The 23,257-nt window shown below is 32.9% G+C and overlaps 3 protein-coding genes across 3 annotated transcripts; 1 reads left to right on the forward strand and 2 right to left on the reverse strand.

The window, feature by feature from the left end:
- Window positions 1-1,969: 1,969 nt before the first annotated feature.
- LOC133172422 (cytochrome c oxidase subunit 4 isoform 1, mitochondrial-like) lies at window positions 1,970-5,572 on the reverse strand. The gene is made up of 5 exons (XM_061307303.1): window positions 5,488-5,572; window positions 3,898-4,091; window positions 3,593-3,757; window positions 3,194-3,325; window positions 1,970-2,292 (listed from the first exon to the last, which is right to left on the reverse strand). Exons 2-5 carry the CDS (start codon window positions 4,082-4,084, stop codon window positions 2,090-2,092), a joined length of 687 nt encoding a protein of 228 aa, XP_061163287.1. The 5' UTR covers window positions 4,085-4,091; window positions 5,488-5,572; the 3' UTR covers window positions 1,970-2,089.
- A 376-nt stretch (window positions 5,573-5,948) lies between these two features.
- On the forward strand, window positions 5,949-8,282 carry LOC133204579 (protein SYS1 homolog). Its single transcript, XM_061340332.1, has 3 exons — window positions 5,949-6,268; window positions 7,173-7,240; window positions 7,652-8,282. The coding sequence occupies exons 1-3, from the start codon at window positions 6,071-6,073 to the stop codon at window positions 7,893-7,895; spliced, it is 510 nt and encodes a 169-aa protein (XP_061196316.1). The 5' UTR covers window positions 5,949-6,070; the 3' UTR covers window positions 7,896-8,282.
- Window positions 8,283-9,609: 1,327 nt separating this feature from the next.
- Window positions 9,610-21,240, reverse strand: LOC133172113 (vacuolar protein sorting-associated protein 35-like). Its single transcript, XM_061306923.1, has 17 exons — window positions 21,142-21,240; window positions 18,340-18,441; window positions 17,813-17,909; window positions 17,434-17,557; window positions 16,886-17,071; window positions 16,573-16,789; window positions 16,299-16,382; window positions 16,035-16,144; window positions 15,615-15,711; window positions 14,606-14,754; window positions 13,756-13,963; window positions 13,265-13,420; window positions 12,429-12,551; window positions 12,156-12,335; window positions 11,645-11,881; window positions 10,603-10,746; window positions 9,610-10,368 (listed from the first exon to the last, which is right to left on the reverse strand). Exons 1-17 carry the CDS (start codon window positions 21,142-21,144, stop codon window positions 10,189-10,191), a joined length of 2,397 nt encoding a protein of 798 aa, XP_061162907.1. The 5' UTR covers window positions 21,145-21,240; the 3' UTR covers window positions 9,610-10,188.
- Between the last annotated feature and the right edge of the window lie 2,017 nt (window positions 21,241-23,257).

The following is a 23,257-nucleotide window of genomic DNA, read 5'->3' on the forward strand; positions in this document are numbered from 1 at the left end:
GGGTACATTTGGAATACATTTTAGATGCTGAAAAATGCTGAAAAACGCTCAATATTCATGAATTATAGATGTTACATGATCAAACACAATCAACAACCAAAGAAAAACAATAAAACTATTTAACCGTAAGTAATTAGGTATTGGCAATATAATTCTAAAAATATCTTTCAGGGTTGCCATGGTAACACTGTGTAACCATGCAAAATCTGTTGTGAATATTGGGTTTATGCTACTATCTTGAGGAAAAACAATAAAATTCATGACTGGCACATATACATCCTTAGGACCTTGCAACACCAACAACATAAGAAAAATATGGATTAATTGTTACCTTTCAGTGTAACCATGGAAACAATGTACAAGTTGTTTAAAGTGATATTGTTTTGCTGCTTTAGGAATTAACTTACCTTTTAATCAAAAAACGTATTATTTTACTCACCTTGAATAGTACTTATCTGGTAGAACTAAAGTTGAATATCATATATTGATAAAGTATGTTGAAAAATACAACACTGTTGCTATGGTTACCAAGAAGGGAAAATGTTCGATTTTGTTAATTTTATATCAATATTAAATCCTATGTGTCAGCTTTCTGCATCCAGTTAGAGATTGGGTGCTAGACAAAATTGAAAGTCAGGTTAGCTGTTCATGTATATCAATCATAAAACTTTTGGGAATCTACAAACAAGGGTACGTATCCAAGGAAACAGAATATTTTCAGATTTTTATGCAAATTTTTTTGGCTAATTTCCATAGCAACGCTGTATTTAAAGAATTGTATTTGAATTGTTTGAAATGTGAAAATTAGGGTCACACCAACGCCTTTAAAAATTGATCATTAGTTGTATAGAAATATGTTTTTTAAAAAGATATGATAAGATTTAAACACTAAGAGAGTAAATTTAAAATCCCTTTGTGGTATTAAAACCATGGCAACCACTGCCAACCTATAAGAAATATCATATTTCGTCCTTGGTATATGTTACATGGATCTCTTGTCTATTATTTGCTTGCATTTCAACCTATAATTGTTTTTATTCTTAAGTGTATGACTTCACAAATTTAAATGAACAAAATTATTACTTTTGAATACTTTGTTTCCATAGTAAAGTACGTAATAGTTGTTTATCATGCATTTAAGACATCAGGCCTTCAACTTTCAGAAACAGTCATTGCCACTTGTTTGCTTTGCTGCAAACCTTAACTGGGGGACTCTGAACATGTTGAAAAATGCCAATTTTTCAAACTTTAGGACATGTTGCTATGGTAACCATGACATGTAGCAACCAATTTTTGCCTGATTTGAGTTTACGTTGTCAAAGACTTTTATCATAGAGAGTTTGGAGAAATTCTGAGACTATGCGTGCCAGAGCTCCTATATAAAAAGTCAAGTCATTAAAGAGAATGGCTCTTAAACTCCCCTTCGCTCAAGGATGCTTTGTACCAAGTTTGGTTAAAATTCGTAAGAAGTCAAAAATGTGAAAAGTTTACAGACAGACAGACGACGGACAACGGGTGATCAGAAAAGCTCACTTGAGCTTTCAGCTCAGGTGAGCTAAAAATGCTGACCCAAAGGGCATATGCCCTCTGCAATGTACTAGCCCAGATTGAAAATTCACTGTCCCCCGACCAGCGGGCCATCAATTATTTCAAGCCCTGGCTATAATAAAATTTTACTGTACATTTCTTGTTTTAGTACAGATTTATATAGGAAAGCATTTGAAAGTTGAAAACATTAGAAAAGTAAAACAATTACCCTTAATGGGGAGAGGATGTGGGTGGGGAGGTGTGTATTATTTTCTCTGATTACTAAACTGTTTGAAAGGTACTCTGAATGTTTTGAAAATGTCCTATGAACTTCAATTTCTTTTAATGATTTTTCTTCCTTGAAAAAGAATTGCTTTTCCTTGGTCTTTGAAAACATAAAAGATAAATTTTCAATTTAGTTCTTCAAACAACAACCTGTCAATCATTTTTTTATCAGTTTATTGACAAACAAACTTTTAAATGTTAAGATAAAGTTACATCCTGTCTCTTTTAGTATTACAATTTCACTTCCCTCTGTCTTAATTCTTTTTAATGATCACTCTTATTTTTCAAGATCAGTCAGGAGTTTGGTAGATTTAGATTTTTCTTCTGTAGTAAAGATGGACCAGGTGGGCTTGAATTTGTTCTTCTCATAATCGTACCATGAAGCGATGCCATCAACTGGCTGGACTCTTCTCTTAATGAGGTACTCTGTCTGGGCGTCCACCCACTCATTGGTCACAGTGATGGGCTCACTTTCCCGATCTGTTAAAACAAGAAAAAAATGTTTTAACTCTTTCAAAGTACTGGTATGGATTTACTGAAAACATACCTTTTCCGTGGGGTCATAATTCAGTGGAATCACAATTTCTGTTCAATCCGCAAGTAGAAAATTTTCCAAACCAGAAATTTCTTGACAAGAAAAAAACAAACAAACAAACAAAAGAAACAACTCTCCCCCCCCCCCAAAAAAAAACTTTATTTCTCAAATGTATCAAACCCAGAAAATTTCTTGACAAGCCAAAAACAAAAAACAAAAACCCCTAAAATCCATTTCCCAAACATGAAAAAAACCTATTTCATGGTGGTGCTGGTGGAGTCCACATTTTTCTATTTGCTTCAGTGTATACTTTAAATAACTCTGTAAATTCCAGGGGGGTCCTGACCCCCAACCCCCTCTGGATCTGTGCATGCTTGATACCTTACATACTTCACTAAAACTGCATATAAAGTAGCACTTTTAAAATGGGGTAACTGTTTGTAGCAGTAGCAAATAAGTAATGTTGTAAATGTCAGACAATGTTGAGTCATTTAGTGCATTGTTTCTATTTTATTTATACCACAAATCTCACCAGTGACAACTGTAATCACCAAGACATTTTCTTTCATATCCAGACTTCTTTCATTAATAATATAAACATGTAGATTTTACAGCCCAGGTCAGAAATTTATTAACCCCTCCCCTTCTTTCTTCCAGATAGAAGTACTTTAAATTTTCCTGAGCTGAATATATTATATATCAAATATCAAAAAACGAAGAACTCTTTTAAACCTTGAAACCCAATAAATTCTTTGTAACATCAGAACCTGTTTTCCAGAATGTCATTTACAGACTATATCAAAGTTGAAGCTTCAAGGCATAAATTGAATCATACATGTAACTTACTTGCTGCTCCAACAACACTCATGGCGATCAAGACCAGGCCCATTAAGACAGCGTTGTCTCCCAAGCATCTTTTCCAGTCTCCTGAGGGGGCTTTGACTTCCTCCAAAGTGGAGTTAAAACTAGCTCTGTATACTGGAAATCAAACAGCAACATTATCATTTATGTGAAACAATATTTGCAAGAAAATGCTATTTCTGAATGCTAATATTGCTTAAAACAGGTACAATCTATAAATAAAACTTTGTCGCACATAGTTTGAATGATAAGACATTTTTTTGCAATCTTGTACATCTTCAGTCATCCACATCAAACTGGTTAATACTAATTGTCTGGAAATATCATTTCCCAAAGTCTAAACTATGAGTAAATAGTACTTGATTTTTATGTAGTGCTGCTTACAAGTTTTCTTTTCCTCCAATGTTAATAGTTTCCAGTCCCCCTTTTCCTTTTCTCTGAGTTTTCCAAGAGCCTCATCAACTTCCTTGAATCTGATAGCAGGGCAGGGTTGCATAAATGAATCTGTATAGTATGGGACTTCTCCGTACCCTACAATTTCTCTGTTACCTGTTTTCAAGTAAAATTCCTTTAAAATTTATGAATTAAAAAAGAACACCATCAGAAATGTCTTTTTCGAAATTATCATGCTCATGGCCATCCCCCAGATGAATTAAACAGCTAACAATTATCTTAAGAATATCACCCACCTATAACAATGCTATATTCCTCTTTTCCTGGGTAGTATTCATGGCCTGGAAGGACAGATTTAGAACCAGTGGTTGCAGGTGCATCCCGAGCAATAGAAGTAAGGGCAATTTTTCTAGATGGAGCCACCCAGATGGGCTGCTTAGCTAGGACACGTGGGGCACTCCGTAACAGGTTGAATGTACTCATCTTATCTCTGAAAAGCAGAAATGTGTTTATTAAAAAAATTATTAAATCTCTGTTTATTGAATCTCATTTATTCGTTTGTTTGTTTATTTTAACAGAAGTATGTAAATTCCTAGGCACACTATAATAGTTGACCATCACTGACTAACTGAGAATCAGATATTAAAAAACAACATTTCTGGAGGAACTTTTCCAAATGGACGACTTTCAAATTTACAAAAGTTATTTCCCTTTGTGGGGTCAATCTGGGGTCACTCGGCGTAACCCACTGTTTACCCTCTATAATATTACTTATTTTATGGGGCAAAGTCTTACAAACTAAACCTATATATATGTTCATGATGTTGTCTGTGTTGCCCTATACCATGGCAATACAGGAACAGTAGAAAATAGTCCGAAAGCGTTTGAAGGGTTTAAAATATTCACAGGTAAGTTACAAAGGATATAGTGAGAAAAATGAGCGTTACGCTGACAGAGATAACTCTTCAGAATGTGAAAGTCATCTATTTTGAAGATTCTTCTTCATTAATACCATAAGTACAATGGTATTGTAATTACCATTGCTATATTCCATTGCAATTGAACTATGTTTATTAAAGTTTTCTAATTTATCATTATATCGAGATACATGTATCGCATCGTATTATATGTATTGAGATACATATTGTATCGCAAGGCCTATTGTATCGTCCACCCCTAACAAAAAACAAAACTGAAGTTAGATAAATAAAATAAATTAATACCTTATAGGTCTATTCAAGTTTTAAAGTTTTATTTCAATGTAAGTACACTATATATATACATGCATAAGCATGTTGATAATACAAAAAGCGGTCTGATTTAGCTATAACTATAAGCTTTCCACTTTGCCTCTGCTCCTTTGTCGGGTTTTACAACTGGTGACCTTAAAAGGTTGATGGAAACAAGATTCAGTTTAAATTCTTATCTCAAGAAAAAGTGTCTAAGTGATATTGAATAAAGGCTTGCAAGTCATCATTTGTCTTTTCAAGTAATCTGTCTGTATTCTTAAGGACAAAATCTAAATCATTCTTTGGGTTTTTGTTACGCCGATGGCAGCATTTATTTTACAGAAATATATATAAACTAAGTTATTGAAAATGTCATAAAATACCATACATTTTGTGTCGATTTATTCACGATTCATCCAGGTGCAATTTCTCATTTATTATGAATTACTACTATAAACAAGAGTAAAAGTAAATATATTTTTTAATAAGAGATTCGACATTTTTGGTTCGAACAGCCGCTAAGTACATCAGAGAAAACTCGGAAGGAAGGTCAACGCAATTCAAGAAATTACAGACATTAGAAATCATGGCTTGTTCTAAAACAATGTAATTACTATCGGAAAAATTAAAGATTTTCAATACAATGCAAAAAATTACCATATGAAGTCCTCCGCACACTTCGTCCACGGAAGGTTACTTCTGCAAATTCTGGTCTTCCAAGCGCTTTTGTGACACGGAAGAAGCTAGACACCCCAAAAGTACACAATTGTAAACCTTTGTGTTTGTTTAAAATTTTATTTTACTAAAATCCCAATTTGGAAATATTATGTGTTGACTTTATAATTATTTTCATCTTTTGGTAAATGTCATTCTCTGGATTTAAAAACAAATACTGAAAACGATAGATACAATGTTTGACTACGTTCTACTGTGATATTAATTAATTCTGCATCTCTGCCATGAAAAGATTTTTAAAATTATTTTTATATTTTTCTGAATCTTGGGATATAAAAGTTTGTCAGTGTTAATGATATTTTGCGATGAAAAATAGAATAAACAAATTTACTACCGTTTACAGCAGTTAGTCCAACCCCATTGCTAAGCGTTAGGTTAACAATGATCAGGGGGAAAATGACGTTGGATCAGGGTAGTCACGTAGGATGCTAATATGATGTATCGCAAAGGAACGTTCTGATCTAATCATTCTTAGAATTTTATGTTTTGTCACTAACAGTATGTGATGTTTGGCCTTCTTAGAAATAGATTTTTGAAAATGAATAGTGGACATTTTAGGAGCCACGTTTGGGATCCTAAACTACTTTGCTTACAAATTGTGGCGATGCAAAGCCAGTTTTACTTCATGTTTGGGATGTGGACTTACCTGATGGACATAATAGGCAGATTTGATGCGTCAATGGACCAGTTATTTACACAAACTGTAAATTTTTTTTGTGTAAAACCTTGTGTATTTATCAGTCAAATTTATAAAATTCTGAAAACTGCCGTTTAACAGGTCTAGTACAATCTCTTGATGTAGCTATATAGCTTGAAATAGCTATAGCTTTATTAAGCTAATGAAAGTTGCGTGATAAAGCTATTTATATGCAGTTTTTCACAAAAGCGTTTTTTGTAAGAACTAGACAAAAACTCGCTATTCATGTATGTACTTTGGGCTATCAAAAAAGCAACCCAAATAAAAGGTAGTTCTAACATTTTATTATTTGAATACTTAAGCAAAAGATGTATTTCCATTGTTTCAATAACTGTTCACCACCTTGTGTTCATGAGTCATGGCATGGATAAGTATGATTGCTTCATTGTGCTGAATTATTACCAATTATCTTGTTGGTAATAATTGACTTCCTTTATAATTTCATTCAAGAAGTAACTGTGTCACCACAAATCAATTGCTTTATATAGCCTCAAAACTAAAAAAAAGAGATGCAATATGAAGAGCAATTTTTACATGCTTTGCTTTCAGAACAGTTTAAGGTTGAAGTTTGAACAATATTACTGCACCTTGGTGAGACTTTTTGTACATGCTTAAAAAATAACACATTTAGGAAAAAAAGTGAGATAAACTAGCTAAATCAAGCTATTTCCAATAACTTCATAAAGCTATATAGTTTATTCAAGCTCTTTAGCTAAATCAAGAGATTATACTGGACTTGATTAATTTGAAATATTAATACACTGTAAATGTAACAATTAATTTTAACATGTTGAAGAAATAACCAGCATCTAAGAATATCCCATAAGAATTAATATTTTGAAGATAGGAAATTAAAATTAAGTCAGAACAGTACCTGGTAATATTAAACTATGAGCATGTTACCTTTCAGGATCTTGACTTGCTTGAAGACTCGGGAAGAGTTCAAGTTATTGCTTTTCTTTTGAATAGCCTTACAAGGTAAGTTTTTGTATCAAAAATTTTTTTTAAAAAACATCAAGTCAACTTGTATTGTGGTTAGTTTGCAAGCAAATAGCAAAAATACATGAGTAACCAAATATATGTAATATGTGAAAATCAGCATAGAACCTGGAATCAAGTTACGAATTGAACCCTTGGCATTTAAGCCTTGGCATTCTCAGCAATTCTTTTATCACCTTGAAAGGGAACTCAGCCATCCATTCATGAATACCCTTTTTACAAGGCTGCTGAATGAAAAGTTTCTACAACTTGGCTCAAAATGAACTTGAGAAATACTGACAGCCATAATACATCCTTTGATCAGAATGTGACTTTAGCCTTTGGATAGGATGAACTGTAGAACTATATGAAAGAAAAATTACCAGTACATGTACTTTTCTTTCTTTTCAGTGCTGTAGCATTGTGGTACATAGTCCAAAGAGCAAAACTTTGTTTGGACTTTGCAGTGACAGCCCATTTCTTTCACTTCCTAGGATGCTGGATATTTAATCGACACATTCCACAAACTCTCCCCTGGTGGATTTTGAATGTGATAGGATGTGCTTTAATGACAGTGTGTGGAGAATTCTTGTGTATGAGAACAGAAATGAAGGCCATTCCACTAGCAATGGCAGGGGCCAAAGTGGATTTGTAAATGTCATTCATATCCACAAACTTAGTCCTTGTGCATTCTGTATAAATGATATTCATAATCATGCCACCATTTGAACAAATAGGCAAATACTTTTTTTTTCATCTTATATACATATATATAGTCAGTTCAAGTTAATGACATTAAAACACCATTTCTTGTTATAAACTCTTGCAATTTGGGATGTAGAAACTTGTTTGAATGATAATATCCAACAATCTTTCATCTTTCAAAGTTTTGTTAAGTATCCATGTATGTTAACTCGATGATTTATTTATGTGTCCAGCACCATTGTATCAGAAAACTAATGATGTGTATGACTCTAGTTAAAGTCATACACCATGTTCAGTTTTGTACAGTAATTTTGAATAAAGACTTTAAAACACAGAATTTTTGATTTCCATCTTCATCATAATATTAAATTAAAAACTGAAATTACTGACATACACTTCAGTCATTATCCATTTAATGAAATGGGTTTTAAATTTTCTCTCAAATTTCACTGGTCCAAGGACTACTAAGCTTGAGAAAATCATTCGTCCATAACATTGTATCAATAATCAATTTGCAAGTAAAAAATCAAATCGAAACATTTTTGAATAATTCTTAACAAAAAAAAAGAACCTGTGGTGGTGTGACTTGTAGTATGGTAAAGTAGTTGGTTGGGACCTTGGAACTGTATTGTTAAACCCCTGATGAAAATCTCTATGAACAAGTGTCCACTAGCCACTGAGATAAAAAGAGGTCCAAATTATAATGAAACCCTTTGGTCAAGAAATATTCCTCGTTTACAAAAAGAGGCCCAAGGGCCTTAATAGTCACCTGAGTGACACACAATCCTGTAAAAGATTCATGAAATGGTTAATAATTATATAACAAGACAAAAAAATTGAAAGTAAAAAAGGATGATCAGGGTTCAACAAAAACAGTCTGGTAATCGTCAACAAACTTTGAAACTTGTGTGTATCTGTCGGGGCTATCTACACTCCATCACTATCACCAAGCATTACTGCTTAAGCATAAAACATATTCACAGAAAACCCCTCATAATCCATGTTCCAAACTGGCCTCTCTTGACCTTTGAATAATACTTAATGTACATATCTAAGATATTTTTGCCAGGGGCCATGAATTTCACAATTTTGAAAAAGCGCTCCTGCTCATCATAACCATGACTTTGTATTCTTAATACAGAGGGGAAGATTTTCAAAGAATAAATGAATTCTCATTATATGACCAATAGAACCCCACCCTGACTGCAGAACCCCTGACCCAAGGGCTGTGAATTTCACAATTTTAGAAGTGGCCCTCTTGCTCATCATATCCATGCACTTCACTGCTTGATGTCCTGGAGATTTTAAAAGATTGCATTAATTTTGATGGTTTTAGCCCCATCCCTCAGGCCCCAAGGGGGGCAGAGACCATGAAATTCAGAAATATTGTTCCCCTTCATTCACAAATGCTATATATCAAAATTGGTTGAAATTGGTTCAGTGGTTTAACAAATTAATGATGACGGATGAAAACTGATAACAATAGGTCAACCCAGCACCATGTTTTTGTTGGAGAAAATAGCATACAACCTTGCTCTGTCTATGAAGTCTAGTTTTAGTTTAATCACCTCTTCAAATCAAAGGAATTGTAACACTATCACAAGCTTGCTTTAATACATACTTGGATGTTTAGTAGTGAGAAGTTCAAAGATTTATTGAAGTACTGGTACTCAATTTTATTGAATTCTCTTAATTTAGTGTTGGACAACAAGTGTTATACTTGGTACATTAAATTATTAAAGTCATATATTATAAAATGATTATAACATGCAAAGAAACAGTTACAAGAAGATACAAGACCATTATGCAGAAACCCTTTGTATAAGTTTCAATTCAGTTCTACCATGATTTAAAATCAAGCAAGAACTGAAATGTGTAAGTTTCAAAAATGGTGAAAAAGCATCTAAGTACACCACATAAAGCAAAATTTACATTACAGCCTATGAAAATATTAATCACTGGTTGTTCTGAACACTTCACAAGATACAGTGTACTAACTTACTACTGTTTCAAATATGCCATGTAAGATGGTAGATGTGTATTTGACAGGAAATATGCAGCGAGATTTTGAAATCCAATATACATGTAAATACCATAAGACAGGGAATGCACAAATACAAGTATCTCAAGAAAACTTCCATAGTTTTGCAATGTTTGCCAAGTAATTCTTTATGCCTTCCACCACTACTCAACATCAAATTTAACCTAACACGGACAAAAACAAAAATTGTACAATGGTCAAACTACAGCACTAGTTCCTCATACGATGGTCCCTCTGTGTCGGTACCGTCCCGTCGAAGTTTTAAATGTTCTACAGTATTCTGGAAATGCTTGTTTATCTGCTCAGTTTCTTCATTTGCCTCTAAATTGGGCAACGATTCTTTTATTTTTGCTATCAACTGGTTCAGAACTTGAATTGTTACCTGCAATAGAAAATTACAGTCTGATCAGAGAATATGATCTAGGTAAGTATATTAAAATAGTGAAAAATGCTTCTGACTCCGTGTGGAACCATGATAAGATGTTTCAGGGTCTGGTTTTGTAAATACATGTATATCAAAGGATATGGTTTGATACAGCTGTACTTGAATATTTTCAGTTAATACATAAAATTTTATAATGAATAGAACATCATTACAAGCCGCTATGATACATACCTGATCGTTGCCTTTTTCATAGTAGTATATATAGTGATTCAGAAGTTCCACAAATAACTGGACTTGAACAGAACTGTCCATGCACTGATTGGCTATCTTCACTCCTTTCTTAAGACAGTCAGACACTCTCTTTCCATCTTGGAGCTGAGTAAAAAAGAACACATTTATCTGTTATTACAGCAATATCAGTAACTACTGTAAAAGCAGAAATATTCCTTAGGGATTAAATTTCGTTTATTTCGTTTCGTTGTTAACAATTATCAACGAAATTAAATCCCAAACGAAATTTTTATATGACTATATATTGAATAGGGTTACTTTCGAAATGCCCACAAAACATTTTTAGAGGACAAATCAACGAAAATTGATCCCCATGAAAATTTGTCCTTCTACAGTATTAAAAATACTTAAGAAAATAAATTGGTAGTGTTTATAAAAAAATAATTTAATACTGATAATCCTACAATAACTGAAAAAAAATCTACTGTAAACTAACTAATACTTGCAACGTCTTTATTCAGAATTTGTTTGTTTGAAATCTATGCACAAAAACTAATTTTTGCAACTTAGGTACTGTAAACTAACTATTATTTGCGTCAACTTTTATTCCCGATTCATCAGTTTGAAATCAATCCGCGACAATTACTGTAATTTTCGCAACTGAGGAAATATTCTTTACTAAAACAAAACAAAATATATGGTTGGCGGCAATTAATATTCGCAAGTTTAAGTAGGTCGCGAAACTCGGGGATATTTCTCGTACACGAATAAAAGTTGGTTTACAGTATAAAATTAGTTTGCAGCAAGAAATATTCACGAGTAAAGAAAGATCACGATCTCGCATATATTTCTCGCACACAAATAAATGTTGGTTTACAGTACTCCGTGCTCCAGTGATTATCAATACATCAGGCCTAAAAAAATTTTATCAGAATTTGTTGACAAATGTCTAAATATGTCTAATGAAAATTTACCTTCAAACATCAGCAATATTAAACCCTTTGATCACATACAATATCAAGATATTTCTCTCCTGACTAACCTCCCCTTCCTGTGATGTGGATTTTCCAGACCAGAAAAGATGTGAACATGTGCAGACCCCACGACACTGATCTGGCTTCTTGAGGAGTTTGGATGCAGCCAGAGCACACTGGGTTCTGAGAGGCTCATGATTCTCATCCCCAAAACAGCTCATTTGTTCAAGGGTTCCGATGATCAGTGTAATGGCTGCCAGTTGTGCTTTGCTGTCACTGATTTCATCCTCGTACAAAGAAAATGCCTGGACAAAAATTATATTTGTGTTTATACATCACATTAATACATATTAAAAAGAAGTCTCTAATGAGACCAGGCCTTACAGAATTACACATTTTGTTCTCGTCTACATATATGTAAATTTTTATAGAAATCAGACCAAAACTGCCAGAGTAATAATTTGGGTAAAAAAATGTTTACAAACAAAAAAAAAACACATGAATGAGGGGTAATTTACTATCAAAATGTCTAAAAAGCAGCATGATGAAAAAATAATAACAAATTTAAAGGACAAATACCTGTGACATAAATTCATAAGCCACTGTTTCATGATTTTCAAACTCTATTTCCCCTGCTGTCGATGCTCCCTGTAGAAACAGTCGGAGTGGCATCTCCGCCATGTCTGCCTTTATCAGGGCTCCTATTGTCTGGTGACAAAACTGGAAGATCTTCTGACACTTCTTCTCCCAGTTTTCATCCTACAACAAACCATGAAAGACACAATGTATTTTGCTTCCTACACTGCTTTTAGTCTTAGAAAGCTGCATAGTTTGAACCTGAAGCAAACTTACCTCTTCTTTAGCTTCATTATATCTCATGGCTAATCTGTATGCAGCAAAAACAATGGGAGTGAGGGTATACTTGATTCTTTTGTCTCCACCAGCCCCAAAATGCTTCCTAGCTGTGTTGAGTATCTGAAGGAAACAAAGTATGTGTTAATAAATAAATATAAAATGAAGAGTTCTTTCATGATTAACAAAGTATGGTTGATATAAATACTGTAGATTCCTAAATATACGCGAGGAATTAATTAACACAATTTCATGAGAAGCACCACTTGTGAAATAAATCACTCACAGTTATTTTTACATTGCTGAAATGTATTTAAAAACTCTTGATGAAGCATCCAATTGCCAATTCACATTCTCACTATTTTTCCTCTTTGGGTAATTTTGCGATTTTTAGTAATCTCGTAAAGTAAGAATCTACAGTATTCCAAAAACATGTAATTGGAAATGTTCAAATGCTACTTATACTTTTAGCAGGGCATCTAAAGAGAGGGGATATTTGAATACAGCTTATAAAAGAACTCAAACATCTTACAAAAAATACACTACATATTGTGGTCTTAATCTTATTGAAATGTAATGGGTTGTACACCTTCACTTGTCATGAGCAACCATTGTAGTCCTATTTAAATGAAGTTGGCTCATGGTTACGACTTATCTCATGGTTATAATCAACTCTCAGTCTCTGGCTAAGTACATTTATAATTCTAATGTTACTCCATAATAAAGCAGTGACTTTGAAGTTGTACAAAATACCATGGTACCGGATGAATACATTTCACATATTTTATATTATTCTATCTCTTTTACCCCTTGTCATGAAAGTGTGTGTGTCTTACCAGGTATTGCTGATTTGGATCTTCTGCTTGGAGTAAGTGTATAAACCTTCCCATGAGCCCTTGCTCCTCAGCAAAGTCTTCTGGGTCATCTGGTTCTGTTGGTTGGTCACTCTGGTCTTGTACAAGGACATTCACAATGTTCAGAATGTTGTCCACCTAACATACAATAAAAGAAATAAAATTAAACTTCATATCTAAATACAATAATTAATTAATATTCTATGTCACTGTAAAGAGAGAATTATAATTTATGTTACACCATGTATGTCACTGTTAACAGAGAATTATACTTTAGATTACACCAAGCTATAATGCTGAGTGTACAAAGGCAGTCAAATTCTAAATTATATGTTTATACTCTGTACACTTGACAATCAACTCAATTTTGGTTAATTCATAGATCTTTTTTTTACTTCTCTAAAATAAGCAAATGACAACCATGCTTTCTCCCTTTCCCAATACTCTGTAAAAAAAAGAAGACAGCATTGTACCTGATCTTGTGTGGGTATACAGGTTTCATTTTCCAGCACATTGTTGATGAGGTAGGAGCACATGATTTTCCTACTCTGGTAGTCAAAGTAATCAAATATAGGACCGAAATGCTGCAGCTCTAATACCGTTAGGATGTTATTGTAAGAGTCCACTGGGATCTTCATTAACCGCATCAGCTCCTTAGACACAGGACTGCCGTACTCCAAACTGACAATAATTACAGACATAGACAAAACTATATGTACATCTTAGAATTTATAAACTATTTAACAACACATATGCATTTTTTTTCCTAATTCAGTAAGTATGGGAATAAAAAGGGTGGTTCAATGTTGACACTAAAATCTTCTGTTTTGACAAAATAAAGAGAGCAAGGGCACTGCAAAGCAGAGCATCCCCTCGCAAAAGAGCACATTGATCCGATATAAATTACTATTGAAGAGCTTTTGTTGTGCACCCTCTCACTCACTCACCCACCCACACAAGTGTATTACTATATCCTTTCCAACTTCGTTGCAAGAGGATAACAATTCAGAGGTAAGCTTGCATGGTATCATTACAAATGAATAAAATGCCTTTGTTTCTGTGATTAGGAGTACCGGTAAAAATTCTCAGGTAACTCATTAATGCTTTAACTGCCCTAAAGCTAAATGCATTGTATCTGCTATTTAAAAATTAACTTCAGATTCAAATTCAAAATAAAGGTGAAATGAATCAAAAAATAACAGAGAAAAATGAATTTCCCATAAAAAATGCACTAAAGGAATGCCTATTTCATTGTAAAATCCTCCAACTTAAAGTTAATACAGCTCTCAAATGCATAAGTATTCAAATAAACAAAGAACTTACTGATCCAGATTAAGTCTGTTGAAGATATCCTCTGTGGTTTCTAGCACTTTGTCAACATATTCCACTTTGTCTGGGTAACACTTCAGCGCTAGATTGATCAGCGCCACCTGTAGGGAAACAATGTCCTCTGGAGGCATGTCAGGGCGATTCTGAAATAAAATTATGGTATACTTAAGGTCAAGCTTCATATTTATGCTAATGTAAATTCATTTTAGAAGTACTTAATTTACCAGGCATTGCAGAGTTGTCCCTGTAATGATACACATGTCTCACACTCATACAATTAGACCTTGGTTTATTGAAAACTCAATAGGACTGCCATTTTTTTTTTAATTCCAGAGGATTCAAAAAATTAAAGTTTAGACTCAAACTTATAATATGGTCCCTGTAAACTCTCTTTGACGTATCTAGTATTTCACTTATACAATAAAATGCTTTCTTTGGTTGTTAGTACGGGAATTAATGTCGCAGCTGTTGCAGAAAAAATACATAACCCGCGTAAGCGGGTTATGTAAATTTTTTTCTGCAATAGCTGCGACATTAATTCCCATACTAACAAACAAAGAAAGTCATTTTAATTGCTTATATTTATATCTGTATAAAAAACATTCAAAGTAAAATTAAACATGTTAAATATTGTATTATAGATGTGTATGTCATTGTGTGTATAATTGATGGAACAGCCTTTGCTCAAGAAATCTATGCAGGTGGCTTGCTTAGTGATGTTAACTCATTGATAAACGGCAATGGGTTTCTTAAGAAATACAGGAAATAATATTCAAAGGATGTAAATATATATACATGTATTGTTCAACAGTTTACAGTGATGTTGCTTATGAACCCTGCATAAATAATATTAAGGATGCAAAAACACTAAGCCAAACAGCCAAACTATAGCAGAATATAACTGGTAGAGTGGGAAAGGATGAACAAAAAAATACAGGTATGTACATCCAATTCTATTAACACAGACATGAATCTATAATAATTTTGCATTCGAATGGCTAACCTGAATGACTTGAGCTATCTGTTGTGAGAATATGTCAAATAACTGGATCTCTGGGGGAATTCCCGATCCCTCCTCGTTCTGTGCAAATTGGGCAAGTCTGATCAAAGCAGTAGAAAGGGTAAAGTTAAGTACAAATCAGAGATGTTAATTCATATTTAACAATAAACAATACAATACGCAAGTGCCAAATATGAAATCTCCTGATTATTACAAAAGCTCATTATAAATGTATTTTTCTCTGGAAAAAAGTCCAAATGTATTTTTTACACTTATATATACCAATTTCTAGGATATGTAATCATTCACAAATAAATTTCTTTCAACCATTTCATAAAAGTCCAAAACACAAATGAATTACATTGTTAGTTTGGTAACCCAACCCCCCCCCCCAAAAAAAAAAGAAAGAAAATATAGTCCAACCTGTCCACTAAAGCTATAATGATGTTCTTGACATTGACACTCTCATGAAGTTCAGCACAAGCTTTGAGGAAAGGGTTCAGAGTTTGTAGATGAAAGTCATCAGGAAACACCTATTAATGATCAAGATTCAATAATGAGTACATGTCACTGTATTACAGTGTATACATACATTGATTGTGTTTTTGTTTGTGCTATTCTTTAAGGCATTTTTAAAGTTAAAAATTAAATATTTTAACATGCTTTTAAGGCACAACATTATTGTACCTGGATAATACACTCCATTAGATATTCCTGTGCAATAGGATCTCTACAGGACACCACTTGTTCTAACACTGCAGGCAGAACAGTCTGTAAAATTAAAAGAAATTCCTACAAACAATAGATAACTTCAAAAATACAGCTAACTAAGGACAAATATAAATTCTTCAGCTGTACAAAACTGACACTGCTGAATTTCATAGCTATTCCTTTTTTTCTATTATTACTTTTTTCTGATACTCAATTTTGAACAAACTGCTCTGTTAATGTCAAATCTGACCTTTTTGTACTTGTCAATATCAATACACTCCAGCTGACTAAGTCTGACAAGATTAGTCCCGACCAAAATTCGGAGTTCCCTTCTCTCCTGTTCACGCTTGGTACGATCTCGCGTGTGACCCTGATGCTGCATGCGAACCCAGAGCTTGTTCATCTCTGAGAAGTTCAGCAGGATAAAGTCAATAGAATCATTCACAGTTCCATACTCATAGTCATTTCTGCAATAAAAATGATGGTGTTAACAACATTATTAATTAGCAGTCTTTTCATTTATACCAGTGGCTTGTATTAAGTTAATTATTTCTCCTTCTTACGTGGCTTGTTCTTCCTCTGTGTCAGGCAGCACATTTTTGGTACAGGTCAGGAGGTAATTCCTCAAAAAGAGGCCCCTCAAGGGGTGCTGCACACCTCGACACATTTCCACCAGATCTTTTAGGATGTCTTTACGGGAGAGTTCATTGGATTTAATGTATACCACTCCAACTGTGATCAACAGGTAACTGTAAAATTGTCATTTGATACAGGTGTACATGTCAATTGTGAAAGCACATATACATGAATTTACTACAGACTTTGTCTTAAAAGCATCCTCTAGAATCCAGATTGTGTGGGAATATCCTGTTAAACAATTAAACTCTTCATTTGTCTTTTTTTTTCATTTTAAAATAAGAGTGTTTCCACATTTCAGGAAAAAGCGCAAAATGGCAAAAAAAGAAAAAATGGCATTCTGCCGGTAAGTAAAGTACAGCTTATGCATTTGACATTTTATTGTATTTTCTTCATATGATCACTTCTCCCCCTCCTCAAAAATACTGCAGAACAATTCCACTGCACACAAAGTAAAAGCAGTACATATACTTACAGTCTAGGAACAATGTTTCCTGCATACTGCACAAGTTCATAAAGGTCTGCGACTTTTCTTCCTTTTTGGAATTCATCACAAAGATACAGCTCTAAGTGTCTCAGTTCATCAGAAATAGCCATATCTTCCCCATTGTTAAAGAACTTTATACAAGTAATTTTTTTCATAACATATGGTAAGCTCAAATTATGTAATCATTCTAAATATTTTTTTTTTTTTTTTGCAAACATATGTAACAATTGGAAATGAGTTTTTAAAATTAAATTCAATACAACAAAGCAATCTATATAAATCTTAAGCTGTTGTAAGCTAAAAACTACTACACCTACTATAATAATGGACTTTAAATCTGTGACTACAATGTTGAAGATAAGGATACATAGTTCATAATAGCTCTTAGGAGATAAGAGTGAAGTTCTCAGTTCTCCTAGCATTGTAGATGCATGTTTTAGTCCATCCATTAACTTTCCCTTGTCCTGTTAAATAGAGCAATTAATTACATGAAAACCTTCATTGACAAACATGACAAATAAATTTAATTTTAGATAACAAATTTCTTTGCATGACATTCTCTGAAAATCTCTTAATCAAATGCTTATTAACAATATTACACTTTGTTTTTTGGTTAAAAATTTGAAAACAGCAAAAAATTAAATTGAATTAGTATTTATAACTAATTTACCAGTAAACCTTTCATCAGTATTTATTTTTAAATATTCAGTTTTTATCAAATCTTTGTTACCTTTTAAAACAATGTGGAAACTACAATTTTGAGAAAATGCTCCTGTGTATACATGAATATTTCATGTTTAATTGTAAAATTTTAAGTCTCCAAGGCACAGAATTCTTTTCAAATATAGCAAAATTTAACTTCCTCAAAATAAAACCTTTCCAGGTTATTCTTACCAGACATCTCTTCATCTGGAATGACTGGTTCTTGACTATACTGATTCCCTCCTCCAGCAATTTCTCTTGCTCCTCCTGGGGAGACAACTGAGGGGTGGAAGGCTGAAAAAAGTCAATGCATTCAATTTTACACTTTATTTTTTTTTAAATATTTAAAATAGTACAATTTATCTTATATATATGCCATAATTTTTGCTTTTTTTCAAATGACTTTTCACATTTATACAGTGTCACAGATAGAATTTGTTAAATAAACAGGTGCAGATAATTCTTATCTACATGTACATCTACATTACTGTAATACTAATGAATTCAGAGAGTTCCGAATGTCAATATATCGGATAAATTTGAATTGAGCCAAAATATTTCAGAAAGCGTGTTGAATTATTTCTTTTATATTGATTATTTGGTATAGGGTGGTAACGTTCCGACCAGAGTAGTTTTGTCCCACTTATATACAAGCCTACAGGTGTATGCAAACACAAAAATCATAGATTTTGATAAGTTTGAATTAGAATATTTTAGACCATTTTTTAGGCAAAATTAAACTTGTATGAATGATTTGGAAAGAATGACAACCCACAATGACCAAAGCGCTGCATTTCATTTCTGGAATTTTGCATAGCATTTCCGACATTTTTTAATTTCATTTCCGACAATTTTTATTTTCATTTATGACATTTATTTTTTTTCATTTCTGAAATTTTTGCTGGGTACGTTAATGTTAACCAAGTAGGTGGAAATGGAATTTTAAAAGAATTTATTTCAAGCCACATTTTCAAAATATGTCTTATAATTTCAATCCTAACATATTTGATTTCAAACTTAAACCAAACATTTGAAAAGGAGATGAGAGAAAGTTCATTACTCTTACAAGTGCCTCAGGGAAAGAAAAAAAATCTTTATTATTTTCGCTTCATTGATAGCTAAGCAAAACTCATTACTTGGATTTCAATGATTTATTCATTGAGATTCTTTAATTTTTTTTTAAGTGAAGTCTTCAATCTTGCTTTCATTGCCGAAAAAATACTACCTGGAAAATGTTGGAGATGAAAACTTGAAAATGTCGGAAATGAAAACTATAAAATGTCGGAAATGAAAAATTTCAAAAAATTCCGGAAATGAAATGCAGCTGACCAAAGTGGGGAAAGTAGTGTAAACAATAATTGGATAATTAACATACTTACAATTACAGCCCTTTTGAAGATCAAATACCTTCTTCCCATGTAGAAAATTTGATTGCACCAAAATTACTATTATATATTGTATAGACAATATTATTTTGAATTCAAATTGCATACAAAATATGTGTATACAGTCTGGTCGAACCCCTGAATGGGGGTATACCCCCAAACGAAGGTTTTCCGTCCCGTCATGCAATGCGCAAGAACAGTAACTCTTGCCGTATCCAATATAAACAAACTTACCTATATCATTTATCTTAGGAAAAAGATCGATAATATTGTTATTTCTGCTATGAACTTGGTAAAATGTCAACAGAAAAAAATTAACAGGTTAAGTTTTCCATAGTTTGAATTAATACTGTAGGAATAACGAAATATTTTCTGTCATTTCATGAAATTATTTAATTATTTTGTAGGACGTCTCAACTAAGATTATGGAATTTAAAATACAAGGAAAAATATTCTAAGAACGAGGAAAATATTAATTTAGAATCTGGATTTAAATAAAATAAAATATAATTGTGTTTTCCCCAAACAATCGTATTTATTAAAAATTACTACAACAACAAGTTGCCAAACATTTTATTTAATTCTTATAAGATAAAAAAGAAATAAATACGAAAGATTTCATTTAAATTTTATTTTTATATGAATTTTTGTTACACTTCCTGGGCATGATTATCGATAATAAAGCTAGTCAGAGGAAAGCGGACCTGACCAAAACCTACGATCATAAATAAATCGATATTAGCACCATTTTTTTTCTTGCATTTTATTATGAAAATAAAAGATATAAGGTAGAATAATACAATTTTTATAATTTCAATTTAATATTAGTTGCTTATGTCTGTTTATCGCAAATTTTATCTTAAATACCTGCATGTCAAGAAGCAAAAGATCGCCAACTTTGCCAGTGAATAAATCCCGATTTGTACAATAAAGTTGTATTTTTGTAAAATACAAACTCTAAGAACACCTTTTATCTATTTCCGAGTGATTTTACATTTGCCAAATAATCCGTTACTCTGCTCCGGCGATTTTTGTAAACCCCTACTTTTTGATTGAAATACGCACATTTTTAAGCATCTGCGCATGCTCGTACCCCCATTTGGGGGTATGGATTTCCCATTTCCGTTTACCCCTGTTCAGGTGTTCGACAAGACTGGTATAAATTTCAAATTATTAACACCATTTCTTTAACTAAAATTACCCTGGTATGTGATGTGTATATGAATAAAATTTTCCTATAATGCAGACATGAAATTTAATAAAAGATGTTTTAAAATCATCTTTTTACTGAATAAGTATCAGCGCTTGCCCTAACGGTCGCACCGTCAACATATTATGGGACATATCCTGTGGTGACAGACACATTTAAATTATTCCACCCCCATCAAGTTCTTTTCACTGGAAAAATAACCACCTTCTTCTCGCTTCATTTTTTCCCACATGCTGACATTCAAACCTTTCTGTATACTTTATTGTACAGTACATGTACAAGAACTATCTACCCCTGTTTATCTTGCCACACTGCCACGGAGGAGCCGTAGCCAATATATAACGATAAAATGTCCTGTTTAATTGTTCCCGAAGGATAAACAATGTTACTTTAATTTACCATATTTTTTCAGCGCCTGGTTGTGTAAACAGCAATAAATGAAATGTTATAAATTGCGATGCCTGCTTTCACTCTCAAAAATCAACTTGAACTTCTTCCTCGGAGTCAAACACCCACCATGTTTTAGTCATGTGACCTATACATAGTAAACACAAAACATGTCAGCCATTTAATTCCGGATAAATGATAAGTAGAAATGTATATTCATTTGTAAATTCGTGTAATTATTTGATGCGAAAACAGCATTTTAATAGAGTGACAACTTGAAAATGTTGAATATTTGCACAAATTGGAACATAACCAGCCTTAAAAAAAAGGAAATTGAAAAAATTGTCATATAATTTAATAATATATTAAATTCATATCTCGCAATAGGTAATACATAATGAGCTTAATTAATTCAGATATTTTTTTTAATTTTTAAAATCTTTGAATATCACTAAGTTGGCATATTAGTATCCAAGAAGCGTACAATCATGCATGTAGTTGTTTTGGTAAAGGCACCGTTTTCCGACGGGGGAGGGGGGGGCTGGGGGGGGGGGCTATCGAATCCAGTATTGGAACAAGTTTGCTCCTTTTCCGTTTAAAATTTTAAAATAAATAAATAAATAAATAAATAAATAAATAAATAAATAAATAAATAAATAAATAAATAAATAAATAAAAGCAGAGACCTATATAGTTAGTATATCATGGTATATAGGTCTCTGATAAAAGTAATAAACCTTGGCTTATTTTTATCGCACTGTTACCCTCACTATTACGTAAAAGAATTATGACGTCACAATAAAGATTCCACTAAGTTCTATGAAAGATTTATTGAAACTAAGATCATCATGATTGGTACTGTACATCTCGCCTTTCAGTCCGCTCAATGGACCTATAGATGGATGTCGTCAAAAATGGAAGGTACAACTTGTTATCTGATATCCATTTGTTTTGATACATTTTTTCCCCAATATATGTCAACGGGATTGGACACAAGTTCCAAAAAACTTAGGTAGTTCTTTCCCCATATCCATATCATAGCCATTTAAGATTCTTAATCTCATATTCATCGTGTAACATTGTTCTAAAGTAAATGCAAAGTTTTCTTGACTTCAGCAATGCGTGTTTGATTTCTCTTACAAACTAAGATTGACTGATTGATTGGTGTTGCTTTACGCCGAGTCGGCAATATTCAGTCATATATCGGCGGTTATAAACTAAGAACTTTTAAAAGTATTTTATCTATTGAATTTTAGTATTTTTTTTTAGAGATCAGAGACAGTGTCCAACCTGCAGGTAGGAGAGCAGCCAGGGGCCGACTCAGCACCAGCGAAGCTCTTTCTCTATATTTTGGAAGATTGCTCTTGTAAGTTAGATCTGTGTATAAATTTTCCATCAATTTACGGTGCTGTAATCCTGAAGAACTTTGCAACAAATTGAATAATGCCGTTTCGTGAATTTTTAAAACAACCAATTAACCTTGAATACACATTCCTTCATCTCTCCATCTTTCTAAGAATTTTTCTCGGACTCTTTACACTTTTAAACCATGTAAAATTTAGAACCGAACTCTTCTGTTTGCATGATTACATATACCTGACTTGTTCGATTGTTGAACCTCTTTTAATTAACAAAGAACACAACAACAGCAAGACATGCACGGATCTAGAGGGGGCTGTCTGGGGAAGGGGGGGGGGGTCCGCCCGCTCCCCGAAATTTGCAGAGGTATTAAAAGTACATACTGAAGCCAATAAGAAGTGACTTTGGACCCCCTCCCCCTTGGAAAACTTGGATACCACCATCACCACCACGAAATAAGTGTTTTTCACGTTTGGAAAATGGATTTTTGTTGTTTTGTTTTTTTTTTTAAATTATTTATTTATTTTATTATTATTTATTTTTTGCTTGTCAAGTAATTTTCTGGATAGGGAAGGAAATTTGTTTGTTTTGTTTTGTTTGTTTTTTTTGTTTTTTTTTTTTTTTGCTCGTCAACAAATTTTTGGGTTGGGAATTTTTTTTTTGACTGGAGTAGAATATCATGTTGTAAATTTTGAATTTACTAGGGGGAGGTAAATGCAAAATTTACAACATGATAGTTATCATGTTTTAAATTTTGCATTTACCTCCC

The sequence above is a fragment of the Saccostrea echinata genome, unplaced genomic scaffold (assembly GCF_033153115.1).
Source record: "Saccostrea echinata isolate AGI-Se365-2 ecotype Australia unplaced genomic scaffold, CSIRO_AGI_Sech_v1 ptg000054l, whole genome shotgun sequence".
NCBI lineage: Eukaryota > Metazoa > Mollusca > Bivalvia > Ostreida > Ostreidae > Saccostrea > Saccostrea echinata.